General features: G+C 39.6%; 2 protein-coding genes across 3 annotated transcripts in view; one reads left to right on the top strand and one right to left on the bottom strand.

Annotated features, from left to right (window-relative positions):
- si:dkeyp-9d4.3 (caskin-1) overlaps window positions 1–17078 on the top strand; it is a 75673-nt gene that overhangs the window by 37547 nt on the left and 21048 nt on the right. For both annotated transcript variants that reach the window (XM_066661642.1, XM_066661641.1), the window contains exons 4-10: window positions 1011–1156; window positions 2555–2650; window positions 2742–2863; window positions 8399–8507; window positions 9485–9593; window positions 10426–10520; window positions 13562–13676. In XM_066661642.1, coding sequence (XP_066517739.1) covers window positions 1011–1156; window positions 2555–2650; window positions 2742–2863; window positions 8399–8507; window positions 9485–9593; window positions 10426–10520; window positions 13562–13676 — 792 coding nt within the window. The remainder of the gene's footprint in view (window positions 1–1010; window positions 1157–2554; window positions 2651–2741; window positions 2864–8398; window positions 8508–9484; window positions 9594–10425; window positions 10521–13561; window positions 13677–17078) is intronic.
- The window catches only part of slc5a10 (solute carrier family 5 member 10), a 118750-nt gene that overhangs the window by 91286 nt on the left and 10386 nt on the right, over window positions 1–17078 (bottom strand). The window lies entirely within an intron of this gene.

The following is a 17078-nucleotide window of genomic DNA, read 5'->3' as shown; positions in this document are numbered from 1 at the left end:
AGGTAAGGTCTTGACCCACCCTGAACCTGTCCAGGATGAAGTGGTTATAGAACACGAATGAATGAATAGTTACCTGCCTTGTCATAGCACATCCCTGGTTTATATTATTTTCATTTATAACAATAATATTCCCACATATTAAACCAGAGTTAGTACAGTACAGCTGGAGATGTTTAGCATCAGATTTATCAAAGCTGGCAATGTTTAGTGTGCTTGAGGGCACATGGCGCAGCATGACATGATTCTATTCTAGGATTAGAATTGGCCACTCTGCTCGCACACATTGGAATTTTTTCTCCGCATTTAACCCAATCCAAGCAGTGAAACACACATTTACATACACACACTAGGGGGCAGTGAGTACACATGGCTGGAGTGGTGGGCAGGTTGCACAGCGCCCAAGGAGGTGTCTTGCTCAAGGGCACTTTAGTCATGACCGTCAACCTTCTACCGTACAAATGTTATGGATTTTTGAATGTACACATACTGCTCCACTGTATAATGTTGTTCTTGCAGGTCTTGAATGATTGTTAGGAGTGCAATTCTCGCTATAGCTTTTAATACATTGGAAACATTAATGGATTATATGTTCTTAACACAGAAATAATGAAATAAATGAAAGATGCTCTCTGATTATTGCCAGGCATGTATTATGTATTAGCTACATATGTATAATGATAATAATATACCAATGTGTGTGACACTCCACACTATAATTTCAGCAACAACTCTAACAAACCTCATATTACCTGCTGATATTTTTGCTGTGTAATATTGTTGACTCTGTAGTTGGTGCTGTGACATTATTTATAGTGAAAACCGTTGCGCAAGTGTTACAGTACACAGCATCCTTTGTGCCTGTTTTGTTCTCCTCAGCACCAAGGGATTAAAAATGAAAGCGAGCTGTAGGGTGAAGAGAATTATTTGTGAAAGGCATCATGTTGCTCTACCTCATTTTAAGATTCCCACCACTAAACATTTGGAACTTTCTCCCCTCGCTTCCTCCACAGGCATGCGGCCGCTTCACTACGCTGCCTGGCAGGGGAAATGTGAGCCAATGAAAATGCTGCTAAAGGCCGGATCCTCGGTCAACAGCCAATCGGATGAGGGGCAGATTCCATTGCACCTCTCGTCCCAGCACGGTCATTATGATGGAGTGAGTGCACAGAGGTTTTTAAAGTGTTGAGCAGGTGGTGATTCGGGTGGAGGATCATTCTCAGCGCTGTAGTGACACTGACTTGGTGGTGGTGTGTTACTATGTGTTTTACAAGTGGATCGGACACAACAGCGCTACTAGAGTTTTTCCAGTGTTTGTTAGACACACCTACCTCGTCGGACTTCCTTGAAGATGTAAAGTCAGAGAAAGTAGCTGATCAGTCCCCGCACAGTTGGTGTTGGTCATCCTCTAGACCTTCATCCGTGGACATACGACATTGTTGGCTTAGTATTTTATTGTCAGTCCAGCAGTGACACTAAGTAGTTTAAAAAGTCCAGTAACACTGCTGTGTCTGATCCACTGGTACCAGCACATCACACACTAACACGCCACTACAACGTCAGTATCAGTGAGGCGCTGATGATGTTCCACCACCCAGACCATATCTTCTCTAAGGGATCCTGTGGGCAATAGGATTATCTTGCTAATTAATTTTGTCAAAGAAATAACAACAAAATCGCCCTGCAAGTGTTACCTTGGAGTGTTAGCATTGGTCTAGATTTTGGATTTTTTGGCCAAGGGTGAATTTTCTTGAATGGTTGGTCAATTAATGACTACATAATGCAAATCCTTAGTCTAGAGGTGGACACGATAAAGACTTTTAGGAGGATATCCTGTTAGACCAGGACATTTATAGTAGCCCAATTCAGATTCTCCAGCACAGTCTAAATTTACAATGTCGTTATAAACAAGCGTCTTTATACTTTCAAGGCAATTCTGCTGATTTTCTTCGGTATCTACTGAATTCTGTGCTACAGATATTTAGTGTAAACAGAATTATGCTACAAATGCTACATGCATCACTCAGATCAGCCAATCAGATTTTGGAACCCATTAGGGTTAATATCTAGGTAGTGTATCTGAGAAAGCTTTCAAGTTTTGTAATATATCACAGCATGTTTATCAAGGAGTCACAGAGCAGCCATGTGAATTTACATCTTTGGCTATATGTAAGTCAGTCCTATATTTAAAAAAATAACAACTGAAATCCGAAACTGAAATAGTTTTCAATTTGAAATATTAGTCAAAATATGAGCCCTGATTTGGCTCCATATAAAACAAGTTTGATAATTAAGTCAGTTTCTATAGAAAACAATGTGTTATATATTGCCCAAAACAACCCAAACAACCCAGCCTGATCTTTCTTAACAACTAGAGACAGGCTTGTGAAGATTTATGCATACACAATGCTCCAGTGAAAAACAAACGAAGCAGTCTTCAGACATCAAACAGGACGGGCTAATTGGCTACATTTGGAATGAGAGTAAAATTGTGTATATTGGTTTACACACTATTATGTTCATGCGCTGATACGTGTTTATTGTGTTTTTCTTGTAGAGTGAAATGCTGCTGCAGCACCAGTCAAACCCCTGCATCAGAGATCATGCAGGAAAGACCCCTCTAGACTTGGCCTGCGAGTTTGGACGAGTCTCGGTCAGTCTCACTGGACACTTCACAAGTGACTCTAGCCACTGAACTCAGGGTAGCTGGGAGAAACTGAAAGGTGTGTGCATATGTTTTATAGGTGGTACAGCTGCTGCTAAGCAGTAATATGTGCGCTGCTATGCTGGAGCCAAAGCCTTCAGACCCCAACGGCATCAGCCCTCTTCATCTGGCGGCCAAGAATGGACACATCGACATAATCAAGTAAGAGCGGGTGGTGAAATGCAGTTATATGTCACTATTTAAATATGTTTATTTTAAATATTTCAATTACCGTCTCGCCCTGTGAAGGACTGGCGCCCCCTCCAGGGTGTGTTCCTGCCTTGCGCCCAATGATTCCGGGTAGGCTCTGGACCCCCCGTGACCCAGAACTGGATAAGCGGTTACAGACAATGAATGAATGAATGAATGAATGAAAGACCATCTTAAATATGTGCCCACATGTTTTAAATATGGAGACTGCAAGAAGTGTGTATTCAGATTGTATGCAACACATTTCATTCTAGGGCTGGCCCAGAGATTCGGATACTCATTCGTTGGGTTTGTTTTTTTTTTCTACTAAATGTGGCGATAAAGGCAACCCTCCACTCCTTAGTGGCACTGTGTATGCACGAGTTAGTGAACTCAGTGAGCAGAGCCATGCTGAGAACTGCAGTTCAGCCTTAAGTTTAATGCAAGCGCTGATTCTCTGAACAACAGGCCCCACGTATTTGCGTATTCAGATATTTGTTGATTATTTATTCAGTGTCTAATTATGAGATTCGGATATTCAGTTTTTGGAAAAATGTGATTATCGATAAAGGCAACACTCCACCTGTATTCAGGCTCCAACAGTAAACACAGTGCTCTCCCCACTCCACCGGTATTCAGGCTCATCAATGTAAAAGTTTTTGTGCAAATGAAGCCTAAAACTCAGTCATGTAAAACAGCCTAACATCCTAAAACACCACACTCACAACGAAGCGAGGTGACGCCGCAGTTCATTTCGTCAGCTTTGTGCCTAAAATTAGAGCACCTCCACCCAAACTGGTTAAGCTGTGTATACTCTGTGCCCGTAGTTAGCGAGCTAGTTAGCAGGTTAGCGAGCTAGTTAGCAGGATGTTGAGCGTAGGTAGTGAGCGAAGCCATGCTGTGGGCCACAGCACTGCCTGGAGAGAAGGATATTAAAGCAGAAGTTGGAAGCGGATTGTGTTAATGACAACTATATACAACATCCCACTCCCAAATATTCAACAAATATCCCGGCCGAAGCTCCGAAGCCCTAAAAGTTGTATTTGGGACAGAACTACTTAATGCTTCACATTCTGAAAGTATTAGAAGATTGGATATATTTTATTAAAGACACTAAACAGTTCTATTACAGGTAGGCTCCAAACCCAAACTGGGTAAACCATTACAGACAATGAATGAATGAATAAACAAAACAGTTCTGGTTTTAGCTAGTTTAGGTCAGTTATTTTCATTCTCCAAAATTGTTGTCCCTGTCTAATTTCTGTTTCCATGATAAAGTATGAACTCTTTTGGCCAACAATATACTCAATTTCAAAAATTATTGTTGACTTTGCTTTATTTTGTAGTTGGCTTGATATAAGCCCAATATGAAAAGCTTTGGGTCCAATGGTATATGTCTGTCAAGTACGTATCCTATACAATACTTTACTGCTTTCCAGACCTTTTTTTTATACAACTACACTGCTAAAGCTAGTGAAAAGGTGTGCCCTTTTCTTTGCCACATTTGATGATAAATCAGGTATTGCACTATTGTGTTTGCAAAGTTTTAAATGTATTTATATTATTGCACTTGCATAACGGAATGGAAACTCTACTAATGACTCCACATGGGACAGTTGAAGTTAAAATGACATTGCGCTAATGACTGAATGCGCAAATGTTTTGGGACCACAGTTAAAGGTCAAGTGCTTTGAGTTTATATCTTCATCCATGATCCAGCAACTTCTTGAGTAACCTCTCATTTGCAGCTCCAGCTCACTGGTGAAGAGTTGGTTGAACTGTAACTAATCTTTGCCAGGCTAGACCCTTCATCAGTGGTCTATTGCTGACCTACAAAACGTAATTGATGAGCTAATTCAGATGGAAAATCTCTTGACTTTGCTTGATTCTAGCCCCACAGAGACAACGTGAGACCCCTAGGTTACAGTCTGTAATTGCACACGTACATATATTAGGGACTAAAAAGGACTGAGAGTGAGCAGAAGGACAAGCAAGTCAATTCTGTGCATCTAGTGAGTAGAAATACAAAGTATATGTTTCTGTGTACCTATTTCAAATTAATTGTTCATTAAAGGAAATGATTCTGACTGCTCGCATTTAATGTGGAACAGTGTGTTTGAGTAAGATATCAACTGTAGCTTGTACATGGCTAAATTTTAGCTTGTCTATAAGCATTTATTCACTTTTCAAATTACCACAGATACTCATTTGTAAATCAAGCTGCTTAGTTCTGTAGCACTTTTGCTCTGTGTTTACTTTCATGAAGTTAGTGGTCTCCCACATTTGGAGTCAGTTCTTCCTTAAGCAATGTAACAGTAACAGCTAAAATAATTAAAGGCTATACTGACCTATGAAGCAGGAATAGAGTAAAATCTTTTCCTTCCATGTTCTTCAATGCAATTTTTCAGTTGTTGCTAGGTACAGAGAAAAAGCAAATGGAGTCCCAAAGCTTTTTCCCCTATTTACTGAGCCAGGGCTGGGTACAAACACCTACGCTTTTTCTGGTGTACAAACAGATCAGAGAGCTAGCAAATGTGAGGAAATATTTTCAGCATTATATAAAAATATAAATTAAGTAAAATGTTGCTGTTGAATAAATTGTCCAGTGTGTATATGCACATGATAAGAGTTTGTATAAGAGAGGCCACTAAGTTAAAGTGCAACACGGTTGTTTATAATGAATTACCCAGTGAGTAGAAATACAATGGGGTGTCTAATAAAGTGGCCAGTGAGGATAAGTATGTGTTTTTAATAGAGAAAACATTGAGGGCCATGGCACCATTTTTAATGCACTGTGAGATAATACAGATAATAATAAATAAAGCATAGTGCAACCATTAAATTGTATCAGTGCCTATTTAAATAGTATTGTTAAATATATTAATATAATTGATATGAGATAATGACATGTCGTGGAAAAAGTGACAGTTAACAGAAAGTAGTATCAGACTGAGTTAAGGTGGGACTTGAAGTCCAGTAAAGCTGGGGAGCGGGGTAGATGGGAAACATAGTTTTCTTCAACTCATGCCATGGGGATTTTTTTCATTAGTGCCTCTGACGCAGTCTCTATCACACACTGTCTCCTGACCACCCAACCCTCAACACCCCCATCCTCCCTCCCACTCAGCGTGTCCTCATTTCTTTGTTTTGATGGACAGTGCTGTCACTGCATGATGACGCATGTTGTTAATTAGTTTTACGTGTCATGACTGGCATCCCAGTGTAGTGCAAGCGTCCTTAAAAGCATTCATAAATCTCTACTTTCCTGCACGTTAAAATAAATACATACATATATAAACACCCCCACAAAGCTTTATCATTTACAAAACAACACTCATCTTATAAATAGTTTGAACGGTTGAATATTATTTACATTGTTACGAATTAGTTCAACTACTCATTAATAAACTGTTGTAAAAAGGGCAATAAGCATCAGTTTCTGAGCTTTAACATTGCATACTATTTAGCAAATATCAAACTATACTTCTCACTCCTTATTTATTGATGTTATAACCGCTTGTAAATGATTTTTTTTTTGATGTAATCAATACTAATGGAACTAAGGCTATGTTTATATCTCAAGCCTTATTGCGCAATTCCCCTGTGAACATGACCCATATTAGTCTTTAAGCTGAATTAAAGGCCTGTGTCCTGAAATGCCCCACGTGCACTCATGATCCATTGTGTTGAAATAATGACCCCATGTTTGTTTTGAACAACAACGAAGTATTAGATATAAACTAGATACGAAATGCTTTATAGCAAAGATCAATGGCACTGATTTGTTATTTGAAGATGTAAAAATCTAGATAGATAGTGTTTACTATTAGAAATTAACAGCTATAATATAAGAATCAAGACTCTTCTTGATTTCAGACTTGACTCAGATTACAGCTCCAGAAAAATCTAAACGAAATGTATTAGTGCCACTACAGCTGGCAGGTTGTTTAAAACTAATACAGCAATGTTTATAACAGGGGGAATGATTCATATCTTTTCAGGCTGAGTTGTAAATATTGTGTAATTCCTGTAACACCATGTTAATGCAAACCGTTATAAATAAATATTATTGTTACATTTATGAATTAAGTAAATAAACACATTTTTATACTCTTTACTTGCCATCACTGAATCAGATTTAACAACTATTCAAAAATACCAGCACCTCAGAGAATCAAAACTCAACTCTGACTTAAACCTCAGTAACTCTCAGGGCTTTACTCTGGCACCAAGGACTCACTCCTCTATGACCCGACTCAGATTCGAGCCCTAGGGTTTTGAGCCTTGACTTGCACTTGTATCCAGAAACTTGAGATGTGAAGCACAGTGTCTTAGGACTCAATTAGGAAGTGCACCTCAGTGAAAGAAGACTGGAAAGTCCCTCTGCTGAGACTTTATACCAGTGTCTTGAGACTTCTTAATCCCTGGCTTGACCACTGGCTCAGTCTCAGACCCTGGGGACTGTAGAAACATGACATGATTTGACTTTAATTCTGCCTCAAATTTGGAGATTAGAATCAGAAATAATCAGAGTGATAATCTTTAGCTATTACTGCAGTAATTTGTGGTCAAATATCCTGTTAATAGCCTTAATTTCAGCAGAAATATTGAATAAAGGCCTGATTAGATGTGGGGGCATGGGGGGTAATGTTATTTTACCACAGGACATCAGTAATATTTATGATAGATTTTTATTAGTTAAGAAAAGTCAGTGTAAATAAGGGTGGCATGTCACACAGTTCCAGGGTCCTGCGGTTGTGCGTTTGAGCCGAAGCTGTCTGCGAGGACTTGTGTGCTCTTCCTGTGTCCACATTGGCTTCTTCTGGGTGCCCATGGCTACTCAAAAGTGTCCCTAAGTTTGAGTGAATGTGTGTCATCCTGTGAATGACTGGCGCCCCCTCGAGTGTGTGGTCCTACCTTCAGCCCAGTGATTCCAGGTAGTCTCCTGACCCCCCGCGACCCTGAACTTGATATGCAGTTACAGACAACGAAGAAATAAATGAACATACTTGTAATCCTTCTCACAATTATTAGAACTGCTATAATTAACCATTTAAATATGCAAGCTTTTATTTTTTTAAATATATACATAGCTGTCCTGAGTGATCCTTTATGTAGTCCTGTGTATTAAAGTGCATTGTTCGACACCTGAGATATGCTACTTACTTCAAAGCTTGATCTGATTTGTGGCATATTTTACATCACTAGACGCCTCTTCCTGCACCTTTGAAAACCCCTTTACTATGGAATATGACAGAATATTCCCCCCACACGGCAATACACACAGGGTTAATAAAACCTGGGCTTATATTTACTCCTCGTTTAACAGTAAATAAAAGGCTTTAGAATCTTTCCTGAAACAGGATTGTACAAGTCTATTCAGACAGGACTAAAATCACTGAGCTACTCTGGTAACTATTACATTAACCCGTTTCCACAGGTTAAACTAATCCGGTCTGAACAGGGCTTAAGCAGATATATGGAAACTTCTGCATATGTGTGTTACAGGTTGCTGATCCAGGCTGGTATAGATATAAACAGACAAACTAAGTCGGGAACTGCGTTGCATGAAGCTGCCCTCTGTGGGAAGACTGATGCTGTACGGCTGCTTCTGGACGTGAGTATGGTGAAGTCTTAATGAGCTCTTCCACCAAACTGAAAATTCTTGGATTCACTTAAACCCAAGATAGAAAAAAAACATGCTGAGGCTCACAAATGTCTTAATGTCATTTTTTTTCCACCACCTTAAAAATGGTGCAGTAGAGTAATCCCTCGCTACTTCGTGGTTCATCTTTCGCAGATTCGCTACTTCGCGGGTTTTTTCAAGGGGGCTTTTTTATTATTTATATGTATTAGACTAGGCCTGTAGGTGACAAAATATATCATTTACAAGTATTTCTTACGTACAGTACATGTGTTGGACATGTCCACATCCGAGTGAAATTTACTGACGCTAAATCACAGCTTAGGAATTACTCTATTAAAGAAACTGGTGGGATATCACATGTAGTTCCAGCTGAAGAACATTATAGAACGACTGTTTACTGCAAAGGGTGGGTTGTTAACAGTAACAGGGAGGGGTTTAAAAGTCCAAATACTCATTAAATACATAAAAAATATCTTTCCTCTACTTCGAGGAAATTCGTTTTTCGCGGGTGGTCTTGGAATGCATCCCCCATGAAAAACGAGGGATCACTGTAGTTACATTTTTGTGACTGTGAATGAGAATGTAATGGCTTCACCATTTAAGGCGGAATGGAAAATTCAAAAAGGTACCAAATTGCTATATATCCACACACAAATCAGCCAAAACTTCAAGATTACTTCCTCCTTTCTACACTCACCCTCCATTTTATCAGCTCCACTGACCCTACAGGCACACTTTGTAGCTCTGTGGGGGGTGGGGTTGATTGTGAGTGCTGCAGTGCTGGTATTAGAGGATCAGACACAGCAGTGCTGCTGGAGTTTTTTTTAAACACCTCAGCAACACACATTAAGTGAAGCAGATGGAATGGACAAGGGCTGTAGAAGCAAGGTCATTTTAATATTATGCCTGGTGTGTGTGTGTGTGTGTGTGTGTCCTTTGTTTTACAGAGTGGCATCAGTGCTAGTGTGAGGAACACGTACTGCCAGACAGCGCTGGACATTGTTAACCAGTTCACCACCACACAGGCCAGCAGGGAGATCAAACAGATGCTGAGAGGTAGGAAAATAAGCAATACCTTCTAAAAGAATTAATAAAAGAAAGTTCCTACAGTTCCTGGACCTGCCACATCTCTGATCAGTGTGAAGCAGCTGAATGACTGAATGAACGAATGAATGAATGAAAGAAAAAAGTGCCAAGAGAAGAAGAATTAAAGACAATGTTAATTATTTTAATAATTTAAAAAATAATAAAATTGAGGATATTTCATCACCATTTGCTGCTCTATAGTCGGTTTGTGCTTGAAACATGTCTAATGTGTTTACAAAGCCCCAGTGTCTGTAAATAGGTTAGTTAGTTAATAAATAAATTAATTAATTGAATTTAGAATATGTCTAGTATGCTAGGCGTTCTCTCTTTCTGCTCATAGCAGTGAAATGCCATTTTAGAGGGTTTTAGACAATGAGGAGTACTCTAAACACCGAAAAGCATGAACAGAGATGAGGATATTGTTCTACTCCTGCTCAAAACGTGGGTAATATTGACTTATTTTGTGCCGTACATGGAACTGACTTTAAATTCAGGAGAGTGCTAACTGCTTGAAAGTAAACACAAACCGAAAGGGCTATAAAACTAAACGTATCAACTGTCATTCGAACAGTGAATGAAAACAACAGTGTTTAGTTCTTAAGAGACTCTGAGCTTCTGAGCATAAACAAATGAGAGAACAGTGTTTTCCCACAATTGTATACACCGCCTTTAAGAAGATAATGATAAAGAAAAACATGTAGTTAAAGGGAAATGCCAATAATTTTAAAATTCCACTATAAAACTTACTTAGAACATGACGTGTTACTGTGTATTGTAATGATGTGTGTGTGTGTGTGCTCAGATGCCTCTGCTGCCATGCAAGTGAGAGCGTTAAAGGATTACTGCAATAACTATGACCTGACCAGCCTCAACATCAAAGCCGGTGACATCATCACGGTAAATACCCACAGTGCAGTGAAACGTTTGCCCAGTAGGGGAGGAAAATCACTACGGAGAGGATATATAACCATGCACTTGCTGTCAAAGTTATACATCTCTGACCTCAAAAGAATCAGATTATTCTTGTTTTGTGTGATTCGAATGTCAAAATGGGAACTTACATTGATCAACCATACATTTATTACCACCTCTTTGTTTCTACACTGACTGTAAATTCTCTCAGCTCCACTGACCACACAGGAGCACTTTGTAGTTCTACAATTACAGACTGGAGTCCATCTGTTGCTCTATTTACTTTGTTTGCCCTTATCCCTCTGCTCTTCAATGGTCAGGAACCCCACAAGACCACCACAGAGCAGGTATGATTTGGGTGGTGGATCATTCTCAGTGGAGCAGGGCTGCCAGAGTTTTTAGCCTTTAGTTTGACTGCAGGACTGAGAAATGTCCACCACCCAAAAATATCTAGCGAACAGCGTCCACTAGAGGACCACCAACACAAACTGTACAGCGACAAACGAGCTTCTGTCTCTGACTTTACATCGACAAGGTGGACCAATGAGGTAGGAGTGTCCAGCAGAGTGGGCACAGTATTTAAAAACTCGTGCAGCACTGCTGTTTCTGATCCACTCTTAACAGCACAACACATTAACCCATCACCACCACGTCAGCGTCACTGCAGCACTGAGAATGATTATACCTGCTCTGTGAGGGTCCTGACCATTGAAGAACCAAGTGAAAGGTGGGGAAAAGTATACAGAGCAACAAACGGACTACAGTCTGTAATCATAAAACTACAAAGTGCTCCTGTGTGGTCAGTGGGCCTCAGAGAATGGACAGTGAGTGTAGAAACAAGGAGGTGGTCATAGTGTTATGACCCTGTCTGAGAACTCAGATTAAATCTCATTGCTGAGAAGTTCTTGCTTAATTATCCAGAATATGGCCTGTTGACCAGTTTTTAGAGATTCAGCCAGGCTTCTGAAACAGAAGTAACCCAGTGCTACAGCGTCATCTGCTGGACATTTTCACAATTTCAGGAAAAAAGCATATGTCAGTGATCACAACCCATTTTACAAGCCATTATACTAAATGACACTGCACTGACATAGGATGCCTTAAAGTACAGAGACGGTTGTAGATGGAGCTGCAGCTTCAATTACTTCACAATTCATATTATGTATCTTACTTACACTAGCCCCATTACATTAAATATATACACAAACAGTGAAACATTTACGTCTTGTTATAAATAATATTACGTATCATTTGATCTGATACAAGGGCAGCCTGGTAACACTGGGTTCTGGGGTTGTGGGTTTAATCCTTGCCTTGGGCCACTGTCCGTGAGGCCTTTGATGTGTTCTCCCCTTGTCTGCGTGGGTTTCCTTCGGGTGCTCCAATTTCCTCACACATTGGTAGGTGGATTGGCAAAGTGAAACTGTTCACAGGTGCCTTGTGTGTAAGTGATGGGGTGTGTGAGACCTGTCCAGGGTGTGTCCAGTGATTCCAGGTAGAATCAGGTAGATGTAATCTTTGAAATACAGTAGATTTCAGGCTACACGAGCTTTGTTTCCACCTCAGTAACCTTACTGAGTATATGATAGTGTTGATTATATATAGCACAGCCAGAAGTGGGATAAGACCTAGTTTAAATGTGCTATAGCTAACCCAAATACATTTGGCATTAGCTTTCTAAAGCGTTCCGGATTTTCTGCATAACAGACTGCATTTAAAGCAACTCTGCTCTACTTAAAAACCCCATCCACACAGATACGGATATTTAACAAAAAAAACGTTTTGCATTTTGGCAGGGCCATAACTAGAGATTAATGATTAGAGGGGCTAAGATTTAACCAGGGGGCTCTGGGGTAATTGCCTCATTACAGCAACTGTCTTTGACGAGGTACAGTTTAAGCAAAGCCACAAGGAGCTAAGATAACCGTAATTCTATCTAAAGCAGAGCTGTAGTTCCCAGTGTTTCAGCGCCGCCGCAAAACAACCCCGTGTAGGAGGGACTTTGACTCCATTGGCTGCAGCACTGAATGATGGACAGATCACTCTGGCTGCTGATTGGCTAAATAAATGTGACGACCAATGAAAAGCGTGTTCTCTGTTTAGGAGCCCTGCAGAATCTTGTTCTGTCAAATTCTGTCAAGAAAGCAGTACAGACCCAATAGCCAACTGCTATATGGAGACAGAGGAACGTTGTTGAAAATGAAAGAATTGGGGGATAAAGAACATTTAGGGGGCTAGGTCTAACGTCGTCCATTCATTTTGGCCTCCTGTAACGTGTGGTGTTCTGATATCTCTCTTTTAAAGGTACTATGGCCTCCTACTGGACTGGCATGATAGTGCAACAGGTTTTGTATTCGTCTGTAGGGGGATATTTTCAAAACATAGGGAGGAAAATCTCTGTTTTTAAAAACTATCCGGATCCGTATGGATGGGGCCTACGTTTGTTAACTCACCACAATGCTGTTATATGCATAATCTGCATATTTTCTGTCGTGCAGTAGCCTAATAAAATGTATGACCAAATATTTGTGTTTCTCTGACATTTCTGACAAATCTCAAGTATTGGTGTGTAGTTAGGGGGACCTCTGGGTGCTCCGGTTTCCTCCCACGGTCCAAAAACACATGTTGGTAGGTGTGTAGTTTGTCCCACTGTGCTGCTGTAAAATACTTTTCTAAGAAGAATTTACACTAGTTGTTGGAAAATTTAGCATCACAAACAGGGACTGAATGAGGTCAATAGTTAATTTTGGATGATTAGTTACTTCATCTCATATTATTGTAATTTATTTTGACAGTGTTGTAGTCATGTGGTAAAAGCGCTACTAAATATCACTAGGATTTAGAGCTGCATGGCCCCCTGCAGTTCCTGTAATGTATTGCAACTTGTCAGAAATATAACATTTGTTAAACAAAGGCTATAGATTAATTTGCAAATTCAGTGTCACAAATGGCTAATCCATTTTGAAAACTAACTGCTTTAAGTCATAGTGTCTTAGTTGATTCTGGTTCTGTTTATGTCTGTTTAGGTTTTGGAGCAGCACTCCGATGGCCGGTGGAAGGGTTGCATCCATGACAACCGTACGGGAAATGACCGCGTGGGCTACTTCCCCTCCAACATGGTGGAGGTGATCAAGAGGGCAGGTGTGCCATTGCGTCATCACATGACCTCTCAGGACATGTGACATACGCTATTGTCCTAGTTTGGTACTAGCTCATCTACATGCTACATGTAATACACCAGTGCTTTGAGTGTGTGAGAAAGAGCGAGAGGGGTGGTCTGCCAGACATAGATTAAAAGAATACAGCTGCATTTTAAAACCAAATCCCTACCTGCCACACACATTTCTGTATTTTATTATAATATAGACAGTAATTTAGGCCCAGTTCCCTGTACTTAGAATAGACAACACATTGGGGTAAAATTCCAGACAAGAGAATTTCCATTTTCAATTTTTTTTTTATTTCTAAAATAATTTAAACACTGGAGCAACAGTGAAAAAAACAACAACAACAACAACAAAAAAAAAACTTCATAGTCACCATTGCTTCTAATCAAATTTGTGAAGACAATTTATAATTTCTAATAATATTAATTTACTAATTCTAGGTGCTGCATTTTTGAATAAGCTGCAGCTGCCTAACTGTGGACTTGGGAAGTCCAGTAAAGAGACCACTGCCGTAGTCCAGCCCCCTGGAGATGAATGCATGAATTCATTTTTTCTAAGTCTGGTTGTGACACACAAAATTTCAAAATCTTGAGTTGGTAAAAGGCAGACTTTGTTATTGCCTTTATTTGGCCGTTAAAGTTGAGATCTGACTCCAGTATTACGCCAAGATTTTTGACCTGGTCTTTAGTTGTTAGAGCTCTGGTGTTAAACTGAGCAGTGACCTCAAGTCCTTGCTCCTTACTGCCAAACACAATCACTGTCTTTCTTTGTTTAGTTGAAGGAAGCTGTCCTTCATTCCGTTATTTACTGACTCCAGGCAATTGCACATAGTGTCAATAGGACTTTAGTCACCTGGTGAAATAGATGTGCAGTGTCTATGTCTAGCTATGCAGGGTCATCTGCCTAACTATGATAGACTATTTTATTATTTTTAAGGATTTGCCCAAGTGGTAACATGTAAATTATAAACAGTAGAGGCCCAAGGTTGGATCCTTGTGGAACACCACATGTTAATGATGTTTGTCTTGATTCATAGACCGATAGCAATAAAGTAATTTCTATCCTCCAGATATGAACTTAATCAGCTGAGAACTGTTCCTAAAAGCTTCACCCAGTTCTCTAGAATTTCCAAAAAGATGCTGTGATCAACAGTATCAAATGCAGCACTAAGATCAAGAAGCACTAGCACAGGTATTTTACCAGCATGTGGGTTTATATATCAGTTTAGCCAAATGAATTTGTTACCTAAAATAACCAAATTAGTGATTAGCGATCTCCTCCAAGCATGTTGAGCTGCAGTTAGTGTCAACCTCCAAAAGCGTTGGGCTGTCAAGTGACCCTCTGCTAGAGTTAGATCTGTGGAGCAGTGGAACTGTGTTCTCTGAAGTGATGGAGTTCTATTCATTACATTTGGGGAAAGCTGGATTGCCGTATGTGATCAAGAACTAATCAACCAACATCACTCCATTAATTCTGAATGCAGTTACACCCTCACTGATAATGTTCCAAAATGAAATATAAAAATTTCCCAGGGAATAGATGTTGTTAGTGGAACAAATGGAGAACCAACTACCTAATGAAAAATGTTGGAAGAGCAGGTGCCACCATCTACTGCAATTCAGCAACTGCCCCCAGGCTTCTTTTGTGTGTTTCCAGACACTCTTTGACATCCAGGGAATGGGTCAAAATGACTGTCTTGTGGTCGTCAAACATAATCCAATACAAGTCCATAAGCCTAGTCCTGAAAACGACAATTGTGGCTGAAGAATCTATGTCTGGGGATCTGTGAGAGAGCTTGTTTTGTGTTGTTTGTGTGTGTGTTTGTGTGCTGGTCTCTGCTTACTGGCTCCAAGTGTGTGACACGTCCACTGTGAGTCCAGTGATTTTAATTAGAGCAGTCAGCAGGATGGGGAGGAGAGGGAGATGGAGAAACAAGACTGAAAAAGAGGACAGATATGATAGGAAGTAGAGGCTCATCATCTATCTGCCACTGGCTTATCCATCTCTATACCACAGTGTCCTCTTTTCCATGCACTGTTTGTTTGTTTGTTTATTTATTTGTTTGATTTCTCACCCCTTATCACTTACATACACACAGACACACACACAATATCATTTATGTCTATATAAATGGACAGTTAGACTTTATACCCTCCTCCAAAAGTCACACAGTGCAGTTTCTGCAGTAATGATTTTAGACCTGTAATTTTAAGGTAAAAGTAATACCTGTGTGTTCCCATTACTGTTATTTCACAGATTTGACACTAAAATTGATAGTTTATCCATTAAAAATACAGTATTTTGTTATATACATGGGACAAAAGATGCATCACAATAAATGTATATTATTAATAATAATAATAATAATAATAATAAATTAAAAACATTATTAGTAATAATAATAATAAATTGCCTTTCTTATCTACACATACATTCACACACTCATACACACAAACACAGATGCATACAACCTAATATATGTGTATATGTGGGCTGTCAGACCTCCTCAAAGTTACATAGTGTGGTTTCTGCAGTGCTGAACAACAAGAAGGCAGTGAAGCATCACAATGATTTTGAAGCTGTAATTTTAAGGTACAAATAGTACCTATTGTTGCTTTAAGGAGGCAATCCGGGGAGAAAAAAATAAAAATAAATAACATCAGGGTAGCACATTAAATTTTATTCCTGTAACCTGTGATTATATTCATGATATACACAAAATTTAAAAATGGATGTTTTATTTACTTTGTGATGTCACTGCCTAGAGGAAGAACAACACAAAGTGTGCAGCGACAGATGAGATACGGTCTCTGATTTTACAACTACAAGGTGGACCAGTGAGGTAGGTGCCAGAGTGGACACAGTGTTTAAAAACTCGAGCAGCACCGCTGTGTCTGATCCACTCAAACCAGTGCAACACATGCTAACACCACCACATCATACCTCCTCTGTGGTGATCTTGTGGAGGTCCTGACTATTTAAGAACAGGGTGAAAGGGAGCAAACAATAAATGCAAAGCAAGAGATGGACTACGGTCTGTAATTGTAGAACTACAAAGTGCTCCTGGCTGGTCAGTGAAGCTGAGAGTGTAGAAACGTTGTTTTGTTTTAATGAGTGCTACAATAACAACATACAATATACAGTGTCTTAAAAGTTGCTATTATTCTGACAGCCCTGATGTATACATTTTCATGTATTTCCCCCCTGTTCACATGCATGATTTAAGGCATGCTATATTAAATGTCTCAAGGGTTGATTTGCATTGCACTGTAAGTGTTTTACGTTGGAATGGTATGCATGCTAATGTTTATTTTTTTACCCGTTCTATTGCTAGATGTACATACATTTAAAATGTACATTATTAGATTTTTTTTTT

Source organism: Hoplias malabaricus, chromosome 2, assembly GCF_029633855.1.
Source record: "Hoplias malabaricus isolate fHopMal1 chromosome 2, fHopMal1.hap1, whole genome shotgun sequence".
NCBI classification, from domain to species: domain Eukaryota; kingdom Metazoa; phylum Chordata; class Actinopteri; order Characiformes; family Erythrinidae; genus Hoplias; species Hoplias malabaricus.
The sequence above is the reverse complement of the archived record's forward strand: the minus strand, read 5'-3'. Positions and strand labels throughout refer to the sequence as shown.